We start from the raw sequence: 14,221 nt of genomic DNA on the forward strand, positions 1-14,221 counted from the left end.
GGCCTAGTACTTCACCGTATTGCTCTCCAGTGTTGTTGGTTTTGAAGAAAGACGGATCTTGGAGAATGTGCATCGATTATAGAGCTCTCAACAAAATCACCATCAAGAACACATTTCCGATTCCTAGGATCGATGATATACTCGACAGGTTACAAGGATCCTCGTGCTTTAGCAGGATTGACTTGAAGAGTGGATATCATCAAATCACGATAGCGCCGGGAGACGTCTACAAGACAGCTTTTCGGACAACTTTTGGGTTATTTGAGTTTTTGGTGATGCCTTTTGGCTTAACCAATGCTCCTGCGACATTTAACCGGATGATGGACAGGAATTTTCGAGAGTACAGGCTATTTGTTGGCACTTTCTTTGACGACATCATTGTTTTCTCCAAGAATGAGGCAGAACACAGAGATCATCTGCTTCAAGTCTTTCAGGCATTACGAGATCACAAGTTAGTGATTAATGCAAAGAAAAGTGAATTTTTCCTACCAGAGATACACTTTTTGGGACACATTGTGTCAGCAACAGGAGTGCAAATGGATCCGGCCAAGATAGAGACTATCCGTGATTGGCCCGACTTGAGGAATGTCCATGAAGTTAGAAGCTTCTTGGGACTGTGTTCGTACTACACGCGGTTCATACGAAAGTTTGAAGAGGTTGCTTCCCCTTTGCATATCTTGACACAGAAAGGAGTACCTTTTTCGTGGGGACCCACAGAGGTTACTGCCTTTCAGACATTGAAAGAGAAATTGACTACGGGACCAATTTTGACTTTGCCGGACTTGCAGAAGTCATTTGAATTATATTGTGATGCTTGTGGTCGTAGTCTGGGTGCGGTCTTGATGCAAGAAGGCCATGTCATAGCTTACGAGAGCCGTTTGTTCTCTAGGCCGGAGATGACAGCACAGATCTATGAGAAAGAGCTTTTGGCGGTTATCCATGCTCTTACTCAGTGGCGGCATTACCTACTCGGAGCGGATTTCACTGTCTTTACAGACCGTCAGAGTTTGCACTACTTCTTGTCACAGAAGCAGCTTTCGGAAAAGCAGATGCGGTGGGTGAACATCTTGTCACAGTTCCACTTCCAGATTGTCCATGTGCAAGGACAGAAGACTGTGGTGGTAGATGCTTTGTCTCGGAAACCGTTGGTTCTGGCTATTTCCGCAATACATCATAGGAGCTTCGAGGATATGGTCGATCAGTATGCCACAGATACAGATTTTGCAGATATTTTCAAACGGATATGGGATGGGGAGACAGTAGCTGGATACTCCCTTCGGGAAGGCTACTTGATGAAAAAGACCATGTTGTGCGTTACACAGCCGTTAAGGGAAAAGGTTATGACTGAATGCCACTGTCCACCTTTTACGGGTCACCGCGGCATTGCTACCACCATGAAAGGGGTAGAGAGATACTTCTTTTGGCCGAGACTCGAGAAGGATGTGAAAGAGTTTGTGCGCAGTTGCTTGGTATGCCAGAAGGTCAAGTTTGACAAGCATAAGTCACAGGGATTGTTACAACCTTTACCCATACCCACCCGCCCCTGGGAAAGTATAGCGATGGATTTCATTTTTGATCTCCCGAGTACACAGAGTGGTCACGATGGTATCTGGACTATTATTGACAGATTTAGCAAACAGGCTCATTTCATTCCAGTGAAGAAAACAGTCGAGCCGGATCATTTAGCAAGCCTGTTTGTGGCCCAGATTTTCAGATTACATGGCATGCCTGAGACGATTGTCTCCGGCAGAGACACCAGATTTACGAGTTTGTTTTGGAAAGCAATTTGGGAGAACATTGGCATGCGGTTGCAGTTCTCGTCATCGTTCCACCCGCAGACTAACGGGCAATCCGAGATTGCCAATTCAATGGTTCTAGATTTATTGAAGTCTTATATCTCACATCACAAGACTCAATGGGAAAGTATTTACCTTTGGTGGAATTTGCCTACAATAACACGATACACTCTTCGACGGGGAAGGCGCCATTTGAGATTGTTGAAGGTACTGCGAAGGTTCCACCCTTCCTGAGCACGAAAGATAGGATCTTTGAAGCAGATGAATATACGTGAGATCTGGATACGGCTTTTGCCAAGGTTCGCGAGACTTTGCAGAAGTCTCAAGAACGACAGAAAAAGGCAGCAGATCGCCATCGTCGCGACTTGAAACTAAAGGAGGATGATTGGGTGCTCTTACGTTTTGAGAAGGCACGCCTAAAAAAGAAAAAGGGAAAGGAGAGGCTTTTTCCAAAGCTTAGTATGCGATACTACGGACCTTTCCAGATTACTGAAAAGATAAATGATGTCTCCTTCCGATTGAAACTACCAGATACTTGGAGGATTCACAATGCATTTCATGTGAGTCTCTTGAAACCTTTTAAAGGTGATGTGCCTGAGTATGGGGAGCCTGATGAGCAACCTGAAGTGGAAGAAAACGAGGAGATCCTTGTTCCTGAACAGATTTTGGCACATAAGGATACGAAGAATAAGGGTAAAGTCCGAAGGCGGTTCTTGGTTAAGTTCAAGAATTATCCTGCACTTGATGCGAAGTGGATGGAGGAGGAGGACTTAGCAGATACTCCTCACATTGAGGAACTTTACATCGATGCTTTTGGTTTAGCATAGTCTACTCCAAATGGAACCCAGAATTCAGCTTGGCCGGAGATCTGGTGCAGTGGGATGGACAAGAGGGGAGTCACTCCACTCCTTTGTCAACAGATGCCTTGATTTAGATACTAGAGTCACTGATGTCTCTTTGAGCTTCAGGGATACTGAGAGCTGACAATATTCTGTTGTATGACTTTATGAAATGGGATTCCTGATAATGATATTGATTTGTTCTTGACTTCTTTTGAGTGCAGGAACTGATAGCCGAAATGACTGCAGCATTTTGGTCTGATTGATCTCGAATAGACATGGTTGCAATAGGGGTTAGTCAATCGGACATCGATGAGGTCCCGATTGGACCTAGATGTGATTGCTAGCTACATTGCCGATAAATCATGGTCTAAGATCCGAATGAATGTTGATTGTCATGTGATGTCTAGTGATGTCTAGTGATGTCCTGTGATGTCGTGTGATGTGACTATCGATTTGGTACATGTGCTAGATGCGTGTTCCTAGTACGTAGGTACTAACAGTCAGTGTCTGCTAAGACAGTTTATGGCTTTTGTCGGTTTTGCAGGCGTAATCGCAGTCGATTACAATGCTTTCAAGAGGGGGGTATGTCACAAAAGTGATGACGTGGCTACGGAGAAACCCTAATTTCAGGCTGAAACCCTAAAATCCTTGCAAACCCTAAAAACTGCCAGAAACCCTAATTTGCAGCAAACCCTAAATTCTGGCTGAAACCCTAATTTCTGTCAACAAACCCTAATTTCTGCCGGGGGTGCCACGTGGCAACAGCAGTACGGATTTCCGTAATTTGCGGCGGAATTTGCGTCGGCAGCTTTCTTGCTTTTTCTACGCCAATAGCAAGAGAAAGAGAGAGAAAAAGTAATTTGCTTTTCTTTGGGACTCTCAGAGAGAGAGAAAGAGTCAAAGCTTTTGATTTTGAAGCTTTTGGGGGTTTGCTTTTGGGCATCCCTTGTAACCTTTAAATAAGTGGGGAGGGCTTCACCTCTCAGAGCATCTGGACGCAGAGTCTGAGAGTGAAACCCTAGCCACTCTCTTGTACTTTGATCTGATCAATATAAAAAGAAATACCAAAAGGGGCGCCAGTCTTTGGGGCCAATATCTCTAGGCACGGAACTCCGCCACGCCAAACAAATCTATTGTGATCTGTGAATTGTTTTGAAGTGGTTATTTGGTGCTGTCGCGGTTGATTCTTGACTTGGAGTGTCCAAGTCTGTTACATTTTCACCATGGTCAGTGTTCGGGGAACAGCTCTTGCTACAGCACGCAGAGTCAGCACTATCTTCTATAGAGCCCATGCTGATATTCGGCAATCATAGTAAGGCTGGACAGTGACCCTTACACGGTGTTTGCATCGCCAGCAGCACCCGCAATACCATCAGTCCCTGGTCTCGGAGGAATCTGCATTGGTTTGTGCATCCACAGCATCACAAGCATTCATAAGTCAGCATCAGAAGTACAGATAGAAGTTTGACAGTTGTGCCTCACTATTAGCAGGAGGGATGTCACGTGCACACTTCACTTGCGCCACATGGACACGCTTCTACCATAGTCTAGCATCAGTTGCACTCCTTGCATACCCTCTCTGCACAGGACAGTCAGTTAGCATGAGCATTTTCCACAGCATAGAACCCTTTTTCCCAAAATACACATTTCTCACTTATTTATTAATAAGTGACGTTTGTTGGAAAAGTAGGTAGGGCAAATTGCTTAGGACCAATAAATGAAGCCCCTTGGGCATCAGTAGAAGGCAGATCACTTGGGAGTCAATAGGAGCACAAGACATACCAGCCTCAGCCGAGCGTTTTCTCACAGGAAGCCAGCGTTTTCAAATCAGACAAGCCAATGTTTTCATATCAGACCAGCCAACACTTTCAAAGCAAACTGGTCAACGTTTTTAGATCAGGCTAATCAGTGTTTTTAGCAGATCAGCCAACGTTTTGCAATTTTGAGCCAGATCAGCCTAGCGTTTTTGCATTGCAAAACAGCACCTTCATCAATAGTTGCAGATCAACCCGTCGCGGTGCGACAGTAGCACAATCCCTAGCGTTTTCAATTTCAACCTTGACGCCGTCATCATCAACACCATCGGCAACGTTGTCGACATCATCATCATCGTCATCACAGTCCCGGACTTGGCGACGACACCATCGTCGTCCTCGCCGTAGTACATCGTCGTCGACCTCCCGGTCTTTGGCAACAGAACCGTCTTCGACATAAACCTCCTCGTCCGTCTCACCGTCATCAACATAAAACCCATCGTTGACATCTCCGTTTCGACATAGTCCCCCACAGTACCTCCCCATCTTCAACATAGAACTGTCACGTGACACATCTAACCCTATGTGTACATGGACAAGCTATTTCATGACAAGGGTTCAGTCAGTCCAGCCAGTCTAGCTTAGGAAGTGTTCTGGCACTTTTGTGAGTCTATTCGTAGACCCTGCATGCCCAGACAGTAGATGCATATCCTCTGGTTGCACACTGCATGATCATCAACATTACCATCAAAAACCATCAGGAGCATTTTCCAATGCACAGAACCTATTTTCCCTACTTTTGACATTTTTCACTTATTATTTTAAGTGACTTTTGTTGGGAAACTGGATACGGCAATTAGCATAAGACAATATATAAGCAAACCCTAGCACTAGCATTTCTAGCACAAGAATAAGGAGAGCACAGGCACCGGTTGCAGCAGGCACCTCCCTCTCTCTCTCAAGCAAGAACCATTGAAGACCTAGCGTTTCCAACAAGTAAGAGCCAGCGTTTTTCATCACTCTTGGCCAGCGTTTTTCAGCAGCCTTGGATAGCGCTCTTGCAACCCCCTGTAGCATCATTTTTTAAGCCCTAAGTACAGCGTTTTCAAGCCATATACTTCAGCGTTTTTAGCCCTCACATCAGCGCTTGCAGAGCCAGCCAATCCAGCGTTTTTAGAGGCAGCAGAAGCAGCGTTTTTCAGCCAGTGAAGACCAGCGTTTTGGACAGCATTAGAGCAGCGTTTTTCAGCCAGGCTTGCAGCAGATTCAGCAACCTACTTCAGCATTTTTCCTCGGCCTAAGGCGGCGTTTTCAGCAAGGCACTAAGCACACAGATCCGCCCCAACTTGGTGCGACAAGGAACCAACTCACAGCATTCAATTTTCAGCCTTAGCTTCGTCATCGTCATCTGCACCGTCGACTTCGTCATAGCAACACTTAAGACTCATTGCATCAGCCCCTTGTATCAGATTGTGCAATCAATAGCATAGACCTCTCTCACCATTAAGGGAGGGGCCCTTGGAGGAGGGTTTGACAACTTTTTGGTGTCGTATTCTTCTCTCTCTTTCTCTCAGTCTCAGCACCTTCATTCACAGTGTTTGTCCACTTTGTTTGTGATCACTTGCACTCTCTCATTAAAGAACGGAAGGCTCTTCCTTCCCTAAGTAAAAGGAACCTTGAGCACAGTTCGGAGCACTCATCTTGCGCAAAGTTCAACATTCACTTCCGCTGCACCTTACATTGGTATCAAAGCTTCTGTATCACTCAAGGAAAGAACCACAAGAATTTTTTTTGCTTGTTGTTTGCGGTCGCACTTAACCCAAGTTCTCTTGGGCGTGTCGATTCCTAATCGTGTTTTTGAAGAGTGACAGGAAACCCAAGAAAGAAGGGCTTGTCCGGCCTCCCCTTGTGCCTCTTTTCACTCATTGAGAGCGGACCGTGCACTTAGCAGCCGGCCAATCGACATGAGGTGGGAAAACGCAACCTTGGTGTGAGCGCAAGGCCGCCAAGGGGTGCGCCCGCGGAAAAGAGGAGAACTCGGGTGAAGAGAAGATCCTTCTCTAACATAGATTGCAAGCGAAAGAAGAACCTCAAGAACTCAAGAACCTCAAGAACCCAAGAACCTCAAGACCCTCAAGAACCCAAGACCCACAAGAACCCAAGTTCCTCGTGAACTTAAGAACCAAGGATCATAGTGTATGGTCGTCACCCGAAGCAGAATGGATACTTCGCATGGAGGTGATGAGCATAACAATAGCGAAGAAGAATCTCACCACCAAGGAAGTTTTTCTGACCCTCCTCCTTCCCCATCAGTGCCATGGGTTGTACCAAATCCTATGGAGGTTTCGGTCAAGTCGATGATGGACATGATGGCACAACAACAAGAAGCGAATCGCGTTGCGATGGCACAACAAGAAGCGAATCGCATTGCCATGGCACAACTGGAAGCGAATTGCATTGCCATGGAACGTGAACGCCAAACCAGACAGGAGACGTTGGACCGCGAAGCGCGACGAGCGGCCGAGGAACGAAAAGAAAGAAAAGCACAAAGAAAGGAGGCGGCCGAAGAAAGACGAGCTGTCTTCGAGGCCGATTGTGAGGCACAGAGAGAACTACGCATGTAAGAATTGGTCCGACAAGTTCTCACCTCGAAGTCCGAGCCAACCAAAGATGTTGGTAGTTCATCAAGTGGCGCAAGCCGATATTCGGACTCCAACAACCCAGTCACAGAGAAGTTGACTTTCAGTAAGTATGATGGTAAGATGGATGCTACTGTTATTCATTCTTGGTTGCATCAATTTAATGTTTATTTTGTGACAGCTAAGAAGACAAGCAATAGCAAGGTTTTGACAACAGCCATGTACCTTGCCGGTGATGCCATTAATTGGTACCATGCATGGCAAGAGGCACAATTGGCCGCGCACCTAGAGGAAGCAAACGAAAACGCGCCCCTTTCCTTCAATTGGGCCGACTACCAAGACAAGCTCAAGGCGCGGTTTATGCTACCCCAGTACCTCGCACGATTGAAGGACGATTGACGCGCTCTCAAGCAAAATGGTATGCCAGTTATGTCTTTCTCTAGTCGTGTCTTGCACCTCGGCACGCAATTACGCAAATCGGATGCGGAGCGCAAAGAAGCATTCCTTTACGGATTGGACGAGTATATCAAGTTTGATGTAGAGGTCCTTGATCCAATCGATCTCAACAAGGCGGTAGCGATTGCTCTTGCACAGGAGATGAAGCACAATGAGGGAAAGCCCAAGGAGAACAAGACTTCTCAAGGAACCTCTCAGACTTCTCAGAACCCGCAGAATGGTAAGAACGGTAAGAATGGTAACTCTTCTAGCCCATCTTCCTCTAATCCTTCGGAAAAGAACTCTAAAAATAAATCCAAGGGTAAAGCTAAAGCACTTGCAAAACCTAAGCTAACCCCGAATGAAAAAGCCACACAAGGAATTATAGGAGGATACATAACGGCTGAAGAACAAGTGATTTATGCTAAGGAAGGTAGATGTTATCAATGTCACGTCAAGGGTCACATTAAGAAGGCTTGTCCTAAATCAGCCCCACCTAAAGAACCTAAGGCACCCACAGCAACCACAAGCACTTTAATGAACCAAGCTGAATCTTCTCATGTCTCTCACACACACATTGATGAGTCTCTCATAAAGTGTTATGGTCATGTAAAGGGTCAGTGTTTTATCATATTGTTTGATCCAGGCAGTATGCATGATGTGATTAGTGCCTCTCTTGTTGAGAGAGCCCGCCTAGAGGTTAGTCAGAAATCTCCTCTCGAGGTGTGTAGCTTCGCTCTCGGTATGGACTCTCTCATCATGAAAGAGTGTCTTGATGTGTTGTTTACAGTTCAACAAGCTGCTTTCCGTAGGAAATTTCTCAAGTCTCCTCTTTCAGGATGTGATATGCTTTTGAGCATTAAATGGTTTCGAGAGCACAACCCTCTCATTGATTGGGAGGCCAACACTCTCACATTAAATGCCAAGACTGACTCCCCCATCATCATTCGTATTAGAGGAAGGTCTGCATTCTTTGCCTCTCATTTCTCATGTGCAGGTGAAGCGTGAATTACGACGAGGAGCACAAGCGGCATTCATCTATGCTACTCCAATTTCCCAGAGCATTCAGGCTCCAGACAAGTATTCAGGTTTGTTTACCAAGTTTAAGCATCTCTTTTTGCAATATGATCTTCCACCCCGTCTCCCATCCGAGCGGACGGAGGACCATCGCATCGAGCTTATGGAGGGGGCACAGCCTGTCAGTAAGGCTCCGTACTGTTTAAACAAGACACAGGAGAAAGAGTTAGAGCGACAACTCACGGAGTTGGTGGCTAGAGAATTCATACGTCCTAGTGTAAGTCCTTTTGTTGCTCCTATTTTGTTTGTTCGCAAGGATGGTTTGTCTCGTTTGTGTGTTGATTACAGGGATTTGAACAAGATGACCGTCAAGAACAAGTTTCCAATGCCTCGCATTGAGTAAATCCTTGATAGGCTCAATGGGGCACAGGTTTTCAACAAGGTCGATCTCAAGAGTGGATACCATCGAGTACGGTTATTCAAAGACGACATCTTCAAAACCGCTTTTCGCACTAAGCGAGGGCAATGGGAGTATGTTATTATGCCTTTTGGATTGACAGGTGCCGTGGGTACATTTAATCGTCTCACGGTAGGCAGTTTCGTCGATATGGTTGGTGTATGTGTGTTCATCTTTCTGGATGATATTCTCTTTTTTTTTTGCATCGTGAGAACATGAAAAGGATGTAGAAAGGGTACTCACCCGTTAGTATGAATGTCAGTTGTACATTGCAGCTAAGAAATCCGAGTTTTTTCTCACTAGAGTTACTTATCTGGGTTATATCATTTTTGCAGAAGGCGTCAAGCTAGACCCCGCAAAGATGGAACAAGTACGTAATTGGGATTTGCCCAAAACTGCATATTATGTGCATTCTTTTCTTGGTTTATGTCAAGCATATAGTTCACACATAGAGAATTTTGCAAGCATTGCTGCACCTATGACAATTTTTTTGAAAGGGGTAAAGACTCGCCGTCAGAGCGTAGACTTACCCGAAGCAGCCATTGAGGCTTTCCCAGCTCTCAAGGTTGCGGTGACAGAAGCACCGTGTCTTATCCTTGCCTCTTGGGATGACCCCTTTGAGGTATGGACAGATGCGAGCAATGTCGCCATAGGCGCTGTGCTTCAGCAGCATGGTCGTCCCGTAGCTTTCCTTAGTCGAAAGCTCAATAGTGCAGAAAAGAACTATTCAATTTATGATAAAGAACTTTTGTCTGTTATTCACTCTCTTAAGCATTGGAAGCATTTTCTTTATGGTAGAGAGTTTATAGTTCCACAGATCACCAAGCCCTCAAGTGGCTCCAGTCTATGCCTAGTGCACATTGGAGTGATCGCCAAGTACGGTGGTTACAATTTTTTGAGCAATTTGGAGATTTGCTTGAGTATGTGCCTAGAAAGGCTAACCCTGTTGCAGATACATTGAGTCGCAAAGGACAGATTTTGGCTCTTGAGTCAAGATCCACAGTTTCTATTCAGGGTGTGTCTTTCGACAGCATGAAGAACCAATATGCGGATTCTGAGTTTTGTAAGCAATGGTTGATGGTTTGTTGTATTTTTGTCAACATTAATGTGTATTGCCCTCTCTCATGCCAACCATATTGGATGATGCACATGATTCTCTCACGGGTGTGGGCACAGAGGAATGAACACCACTTTGGAAAAAATAGAAAGATTCTTTTATTGGCCTAAAATGCAAAAGGATGTGTTTCGTTATGTCACAAAGTGCACTATATGTCAAAAGGTAAAAGCCCCTCGGGGTAAGCAGCAAGGCCTCTTGTTTCCGCTACCTATTCCCGATGAACCTTTTCAAGATATTTTCATGGATTTTCTGACTAACCTTCCACTTAGTTTGCATTCAAGGAACACTCAATGTTTGACAATTGTTGATCGTTTCAGCAAGTTTTACATGTTAAGGCCACAGTCACTGCACAAGATGTGGCACGGTTGATCATAAGCATTAGTACCTCCTCTGTGGTTTGCCAAAATCGATTGTTTCAAATAGGGGTGTTAAGTTCACGTCCAATTTTTGGCGCGCACTCTTTGAAAATTTTGACACTAAGTTGAATCTTTCATCGGCTTTTTATCCACAGTCAAATGGTCAGACAGAGATTTACAATCAATTGGCTTTTGATGTTTTAAAGTCATATGTGCATGATCAGCAGTCTCAGTGGGAGCTCTATCTTCCATTGGTCCAGGCTATTTTGAATGACTCTTTTTCCTCTGCCATTGGTCGAACTCCGTATGAGGCAGCTTTTGGCCGTCCGTTCCAGTCACTTTTGACTCGCTCAGTCAGTCAAATCCCTGATGCCAATGCTGAAAGTCAGTCATTGAATGAGATTTCTGAGAGTGTGAAGCTTCGGCTAAGCAAGGCTCAGGAATCTTATTCACGGCAGACTAATAAGCATCGTCAGGATGCTTCCATCAAGGAAGGGGATTGAGTGTATTTAAGAATCATGAAGCAACGTCTTAAGCAAGTTGGAAAGAAGTGTCCCAAGTTGTCTTTTCGAATGTATGGTCCATTTTCTGTCATTAAAAAGATAAATGAGGTTTCAATGAAATTACAATTGCCTAACTCATGGTCAATGCACAACGTTTTCCATGTTTCTTGGTTGAAAGTGTTTCAGGGAACACCTCCAAAGAACATTTCGGAAGAAGAAAAACCAAAGATCATCGATGAAGCTGAAGTCATGAAGCCGGAGCAAGTGTTGTTGCATCGGTTTCGCCATGGTTCAAGAAGCAAGTGAGACAATACTTTTTGAAGTTCAAAGATCGCGGAACCCACGAAGCAATGTGGGTAGACGAAGAGTTTTTCAAAGATTACCCAGAGTTGTTGGCAAACTACAAGGAAGCCATGCAGCTCGGTACCAGTACCTCATTTTAAAAAGGAGGGGATGTCACGTGACACATCTAACCCTATGTGTACGTGGACAAGCTATTTCATGACAAGGGTCCAGTCAATCCAGTCAGTCTAGCTTAGGAAGTGTTCTGGCACTTTTGTGAGTCTATTCGTAGACCGTGCATGCCCAGACAGTAGATGAATATCCTCTGGTTGCACACTGCATGATCATCAACATTACCATCAGAAACCATCAGGAGCATTTTCCAATGCACAGAACCTATTTTCCCTATTTTTGACAATCTTCACTTATTATTTTAAGTGACTTCTGTTGGGAACCTGGGTAGGGCAATTTGCATAAGACAATATATAAGCAAACCCTAGCACTAGCATTTCTGGCAGAAGAGCAAGGAGAGCACAAGCACCAGTTGCCGCAGGCACCTCCCTCTCTCTCTCAAGCAAGAACCATTGAAGACCTCGCGTTTCCAACAAGCAAGAGCCAACGTTTTTCATCATTCTTGGCCAGCGTTTTTCATCAGCCTTGGCCAACGTTTTTCAGCAGCCTTGGATAGCGCTCTTGCAACCCCATGTAGCAACATTTTTCAAGCCCTAAGTTCAGCGTTTTTAAGCCATTAACTTCAGCGTTTTTAGCCCTCACACCAGCGCTTGCAAAGCCAGCCAATCCAACGTTTTTAGGGGCAGTAGAAGCAGCGTTTTTCAGCCAGTAAAGACCAGCGTTTTGGACAGCATTAGAGCAGCGTTTTTCATCCAAGCTTGCAGCAGATTCAGCAACCTACTTCAGTGTTTTTCCTCAGCCTAAGGCAGCGTTTTCAGCAAGGCACTAAGCACACAGATCCGCCCCAACTTGGTGCAACAAGAACCAACTCACAGCATTTAGTTTTCAGCCTTAGCTTCATCGTCGTCGTCCGCACCGTCGACTTCATCATAGCAACACTTAGCCTCATTGCATCAGCCCCTTGTATCAGATTGTGCAATCAATAGCATAGACCTCTCTCACCATCGAGAGAGGGGCCCTTGGAGAAGGGTTTGACAACGTTCTGGTGTCGTATTCTTCTCTCTCTATCTCTCAGTCTCAGCACCTTCATTCACAGTGTTTGTCCACTTTGTTTGTGATCACTTCCACTCTCTCATTAAAGAACGGAAGGCTCTCCCTTCCCTAAGTAAAAGGAACCTTGAGAGAGAGAGAGAGAGAACTCCCAACGTTGGAGGTTTCTAAATCTTCTGCTACTTTGCCAAGTTTTAACTCTTATTTTTAATGTTTAAGTCACTTGACCGCGTTCATACTACCTGGACACAGTTTATAAGGTTTTTAATTTTTTGCTCGTCATCCGATTCACCTTTTCCGGTGCACCTTTCATGTTTGTATGGATCCAGCCAAGATAGAAGCTCTTTAAAGTTGGCGACATTTGAAGAGCGTGCATAAAGTGAGAAGCTTTTTGGGCTCATGTTCCTATCATTGTATTTTCCATACATTACTATACGGCAAACGCGTACGGGTATCGAAGTATGTTTGAAGTACAGTATGGCTCCTTGGGGTTGAAACATACATGGCTCTAAGTTTTTTAATAAGAAAAGCAGACAAAATTAAACATTTTACATGGTAATTCAGAAAATTGTTAGAGATGCAAAAGACTGGCAATACACACTTCGAGGACAACCATATGCCCCAAAAAAAGCTAAAATCGACTTTTAAATAAAGTGCCCCTCTAAAAAATCTGATCAAGTATGTTTGCCCTATATATAGAAGTATGAAAAACCCTATTTGAAGAAAGCAAGTCTTCAACAGCGTCAAGCAAACATGTCTCGGACTCAAAGGGCCAGAAATAGATTCCAAGTGATTTTTCAAAAAGAGAATCCCCTGAAGCTTGCATTTTGGAAGCACCCAATTTTCTAAAACCTACGGTCAATGAAACTCTCTCTCTCTCTCAACTACGAATCCAGGCCATCATGAACTTTAATGGAAACTGTTTGCTAACGATCACTAGGCGAATCCAGGTGAGAGAGGAAAGGGGAATAGGGTTACCTGTTTCTCAACCTGACGTAGCTCCTCCTGCAGCTTTTCTCTCTTGGCGAGAAGCGAGGCAAGCGTTGCCTGAGGGTTGGATGCATCCCGCTGCGCCGACATGAGACGTGCTCACCCGCCTTATCTCTCGGAAGGTTTAAGGTTATGTAGTCTGTAGAAGAGAAGTTTTAACGCCACTTTTCTAATGAGCTCTACGGAATCTAGGGATGATGCTCTCATTTTCAAAGGCAAAGTCTCATGGAATATGACATGGCACGCGAGGAAGGGAGGAGGGATGGGCGTGAACTGGTGAGCGAGGAGAGAAGTGCACAGAGGCGACGGCACTCGTGCTAGGTGGCAAGCGAGAGTCCCGAGGAAGGCAACGAGTGGCAACGCTAAGTGGAGGGGTCAAAGTACGTGCACGGGCTGAGTGGCGAGCCTCGTTTCTTTTTTTTTAACAAAAAAAAATCTCATGTATAACAGCGGCAAGAGCAGCGCAAGTGGCTAAGCTTGTTGACAATCAACTGTGCTACTTGTGTTCGACCATTGCACTGTTAATGGACTCTTTTCGACTTTTCGAGTCCAAGTTTCAAAGAAACTGGATCTAAAATGATTTTGGCTAATAAAATTGACAATGAGCTTGTTAAGGTAGCCACACATGTTCACTTTGACATTAGCAATCTTTCAGGTGTTTACACACTTCCAAAAGAGCTTCTGCCATTACGAAAAGGCAGATATGTGCCCTGATGTGGCCACTAGGTGGTGCATGTTCACAGTCTCCTAAAGAAGAGCTACCAAAACTTTGGACGGCCTCAACCCTTTGCTCAAATACAAAATGTTGCACTATATGCTTAAACCCTAGACATGTCCGCTATTGGCCAAGT

At 44.9% G+C, this 14,221-nt stretch overlaps 1 protein-coding gene across 8 annotated transcripts in view; it reads right to left on the bottom strand.

Moving 5' to 3' along the window:
• The window catches only part of LOC147461361 (histone acetyltransferase subunit NuA4-domain protein), a 68,045-nt gene extending 54,471 nt beyond the window's left edge, over window positions 1–13,574 (bottom strand). For 2 of the 8 annotated variants that reach the window (XM_086508928.1, XM_086508925.1), the window contains exon 1: window positions 13,359–13,570. In XM_086508928.1, the coding sequence (XP_086365054.1) occupies window positions 13,359–13,460 (102 nt within the window). In that variant the 5' untranslated portion in view covers window positions 13,461–13,570. Of the gene's footprint in view, window positions 1–13,358 lie in introns of all 8 variants that reach the window. The other 6 variants (XM_086508929.1, XM_086508926.1, XM_086508927.1 and 3 more) reach the window with 3 other exon arrangements.
• Between the last annotated feature and the right edge of the window lie 647 nt (window positions 13,575–14,221).

Source organism: Adiantum capillus-veneris, chromosome 3 (genome assembly GCF_014529385.1).
Source record: "Adiantum capillus-veneris isolate H3 chromosome 3, ASM1452938v2, whole genome shotgun sequence".
In the NCBI taxonomy this organism is placed as follows: domain Eukaryota; kingdom Viridiplantae; phylum Streptophyta; class Polypodiopsida; order Polypodiales; family Pteridaceae; genus Adiantum; species Adiantum capillus-veneris.